Raw genomic sequence first — 1,182 nt, 5'->3', positions numbered from 1 at the left:
TCAGTCCGAGCCTGGCTGTTCTTCACCTTCCTAACTTGAGCACTTGAGCACTTGATAGGGTCGATTCCGCATGGTACGGGACCCCTCGATCGTCTCGCCCACCCTCACTGGTGTGTGTTATTGGGGGGGGTCAAGAACGGGTTGCACTATGTGCAGCACGGTGTTGAGGGCTCGGGAGGGCAACGACGGCGGCGTTGCCGAGCTTGTACAGGGGCCTCAATCCTGTCCCTGATGGGGTGCGCCTCTCGCCGCGCGCGTAGCAGTCGGCGCGCGGGTAGCCTCAGAGATGCGCAGAGCGAGATGCGGTTATCGGCGAACCAAGCCCTGGGCTTGGATAGGGCGCGGCGTAGCCGCGGCGCAGTGGATAGCGTGAAGAGCCCACTCACTGTCGTGAGCAGACCGCCGCTACCACGAGCGAGCCCCGCAGAGGTGCGGGCGAGAGGGCGGCCCGAGCCCGAAAGGGCCCGCCCTCGGCGTTGCTCTACATGGTAACGGATAAGAAGAGAAACACCCCCGGACTGGGACGCCGGCAGTCGAGTCGGGACACGCTGTGGTTCAGACGACCCTGAGTTGGCGTACACATAACTCAAGGCCGCGCCCCCCCCCCTGTCGCCTCCCCCAGCAAAGGTGCCGAAGGAACAAACAAGGGCACAGCAACACAACAAGAAGATAAGGGGCAAAGAAAAGATGAGAAAAAGAAAACACAGCGAACGCGATGCTAACACTGCGAAGAGCACTCCTGTCGCCTCGGCTCGCCGCGCCTCGGCTTCTGGGCGCCGCGCGTCCGCTCCGCAGCACGCGGCCCCTGAGCACGGCGGGCGGCGGCGGCACCACCACCACCACCGCCGCGCCCTTGGCCGGACCTCCCGCCGCCGACGACATCGGCCCTGGCGACGTGCTGTGGAGCATGCGCGATGTGGCGGAGCTGATGCCTGCCGAGCTGAAGCAGGCCCTGTCGCGCGCCAACATGAACCAGCCGCAGCTGAACCAGCTCGACGTGCAGGCCGCCATCGCGCGCTGGGCGCGCTTCCCAGGAGACACCGGCTCGCCCGAGGTGCAGATAGCGGTCGCGACGGAGCGGATCCGCTTCATGGCGCGGCACATGGAGCGGAACAGGAAGGACTTTATGACGAAGCGGCGGATCATCCTCGCCGTCGCGGCGCGCAACCGCATGCTCAAGTA

General features: G+C 65.7%; 1 protein-coding gene across 1 annotated transcript; it reads left to right on the top strand.

The window, feature by feature from the left end:
* Nucleotides 1-967: 967 nt before the first annotated feature.
* EMIHUDRAFT_78826 (hypothetical protein) lies at nt 968-1,177 on the top strand (the record flags this gene model as incomplete). Its single annotated transcript, XM_005756959.1, has 1 exon — nt 968-1,177. A coding segment is annotated over one exon (210 nt), but the record flags the coding sequence as incomplete, so codon positions are not given.
* Between the last annotated feature and the right edge of the window lie 5 nt (nt 1,178-1,182).

This window comes from Emiliania huxleyi (assembly GCF_000372725.1).
Source record: "Emiliania huxleyi CCMP1516 unplaced genomic scaffold EMIHUscaffold_9397, whole genome shotgun sequence".
NCBI lineage: Eukaryota > Haptophyta > Isochrysidales > Noelaerhabdaceae > Emiliania > Emiliania huxleyi.
This window is presented reverse-complemented; position numbering and strand designations above follow the sequence as displayed.